Source organism: Buceros rhinoceros, unplaced genomic scaffold (genome assembly GCF_000710305.1).
Source record: "Buceros rhinoceros silvestris isolate BGI_N320 unplaced genomic scaffold, ASM71030v1 scaffold23074, whole genome shotgun sequence".
NCBI lineage: Eukaryota > Metazoa > Chordata > Aves > Bucerotiformes > Bucerotidae > Buceros > Buceros rhinoceros.
In genome coordinates this window covers 3901-6598 of record NW_010406810.1, presented here as the reverse complement: position 1 = coordinate 6598, position 2698 = coordinate 3901, and the positions used below count along the sequence as shown (strand labels likewise).

Below are 2698 nucleotides of genomic sequence, written 5' to 3'. Positions count from 1 at the left end.
CTACAAATGAGACATTTAAGATAGCTGTGGAGTGCATAGACTTTTTCATTCTTTATTTCAAATGTGAAGAATTTAAGTCATTAAAAAAAACAATTTTGAAAACTTGTCACCTCTTAGAAGAATAAACTTGGCACCCCTGAAATTCACCTGGAAAGCTGTCACCTCTACCTAAGTGACTTAAGCACTCCACTGAAGACTCCACAGTGCATGGCCTTTTCTCAGTCGTGATCAGTTGGGCGTATTTGGGTCCCTGTCTCTGAGAGTAGTTAGACCATGACAAGTAATGCAGGCTCTCAGACAACCCAGTTTTAAGAGAGGTTAGGTTCTGTTTCTATGAATTTTATAAATACCTTCCCCAAACAAATGCTCAAATGAAGATATTTCCACCAGATCAAATGCTGCAGACTGTACCCAAGGTCAGTTTAGTCTCCTGTTTTACCTGTGAACTCCTATGTTTATTCTGTTCTGTGTTCCCACTTCATTTGGCCTGACTAAAACGCAAATGAAAACTTACAGTCTAACAGCAGTCAGTATTCATGTGGTGAGTAAGCTGGGGTTTGTTTCTCACAGTACTCAAATTTTAAATAATTTTCCATCAATAGAATCATACTGATAGAAAATCATTGGGTGAGAAGGCTTTGGGACAGAGATAAGAGAAGACTGTGTTTGTTTATTGTTGTATTTTTCAACTCTTAAGTGCTTCTGACAATGGGGTTGCTAATCCATACAAGCCTACATACAAGGATATTTAGAAGCTTTGATTCCAATCACGCTTCAGTAAATTCAAAGTAACTGCATCAGCTTCAGTGCAATCCTTAATTTACATGAGTTCATTCTGGACAAGCTTTGTTTCTCTGAAATCACCGTTTACAGTTCAGCTCCTACCTGAAAACCCTGAACTTGCATGCAGTAGATAACATAAAACCGTATCAATTGCGTAAGAGGGTGAAGTTTTGACAGGTAAACCAAACTTTGAAACCTGAAAGTCACAGCATCTGGAGTGCAACACTTTATTAAATAAAAATATCTCCTTTTGTATCCATCAGTGCAGGGCTTTTCTGTCAAGCTACTACAGAGATCACAATGTGGAACTGTCAAAACTCCTACACAAACTGGGACAGCCCCTGCCGTCATGGCTGAGACAGGAGCTACAGAAAGTGAGATAGCACTGGAAAAAGGCTTTTTGAAATCTCTTTTCCACACTTCAGTCATCATACCTAAAGCCTCCGGTAGCTACCAGAAGGTCATGCAGGATATACCTCTTCAGAACAGAGTAAAAGACAGGAACTGTTTCCATGTGCTGGCATGTGGATTGTGAAAATACATGTGTTTCTTAGAGCTCTGGTGGGCCCAGTCTTTCTCATAACCATTCTGGGCCTGTGGACTTGTGGACTGCTGTGCACATATGTGGAAGTTACTTGCAACTGGTATAAGCTTCAGAGATACGTGTCCTTCCCAATTTCATGGTAAATATTTACATTTTTATACATGGGTTTAAAAGTATTGTATCTCTCTTCGGTTTTGTAGCCCATTGTTAGACGCTGACAGATTTTCTTACTGTTTGATTATTGTCTTGCATAAAATAACTTCATGTCGCACAAAATGCCAGGTGTGCTTCTGCCTTTGGAATCATCTTGCTAATACCCAAAGTACTTACTAACACGGGTGAGGAGTACAGTTATCATATGATTTAGCTGTGCACAGCCACAAAATACACGGAGCACAATCTGGAAACCACAGGCAAAAGCAGTGTAGAAAAAAGGCCAAAACCACAAAAAACTTTACACCACTTGTGAACCAAACAAGCAGTGCAATGAACAGGCTGTCTCTGAGCAGCCAGATGCAGATACCGCGCTCCGGACTTAGATTGCTGTGAATCAGAAGTGACGCCACTGAAATGAATTAAAAACTCATAATGAGCAGAAACAGATCCATACTGAGACTGCCTTAATTTGCACCGCTCTTTTTTTCTTTATTTATTTGCCTTCAGTCTATGCGTTCTGTATTCCAAAATGCCTCAACCTGATCAAAATTGTAGCATCTTTCAGAAACCTTCAGTTTATGTCTGCTGCAAAAATCTGTCAGATTTCCAGATGAAAATACTTGTTCTGGTCCCAGACGTTTTAAATGTGTTCGATATTATATATTAGGAATAAGCTTATGGGGGAAAAAAAAACCCCACAGTGTGTAATCATGGTAAAAAGTTACACTCTGATGATGGAAAGCACAAATACCCAGCCTGACATTTATGTGATGCATTTCAGTGACAGACCTCACAATGTGTCAGTTTAGATGTGAGATAAAGTCTACTTAATAATACTTTAAAATTGAGAAAGAGGATCAGTGAAAATTTGAACTGAATGTGGCCTTAACGCTTCTGCACGGAACTTTGGCTCCGAGTGTTTCTAAAGGCATGAAGAGGTAGTGAAAACCCAAGAGAACTGCAGTACCTAATGCAAGGCTTTTTACCGTAGCTCTGTAATGTTACCATGATTGGTTTTAGGGCGAGTAGTTAAAAACATGCATCAAATGGTGGGAAAACTTCCCATGTCTCAGTGCTGTTTTACATTTTATGTAATCATATAATTTAACTTTCAAGGTAATGGAATGGAAACCAGTCTGTAATTTCCTGAATAGAAAACAGATGTTGAGATCCTTACTGTACCTCTAACTGGTAATCTTTATTATTTATTGATTT

At 39.0% G+C, this 2698-nt stretch overlaps 1 protein-coding gene across 1 annotated transcript in view; it reads left to right on the top strand.

The window, feature by feature from the left end:
- The window catches only part of NDST3 (N-deacetylase/N-sulfotransferase (heparan glucosaminyl) 3), a 55393-nt gene extending 54227 nt beyond the window's left edge, over positions 1-1166 (top strand). The window contains exon 13 of the mRNA XM_010134268.1: positions 1047-1166. Coding sequence (XP_010132570.1) covers positions 1047-1166 — 120 coding nt within the window. The remainder of the gene's footprint in view (positions 1-1046) is intronic.
- Positions 1167-2698: the final 1532 nt, after the last annotated feature.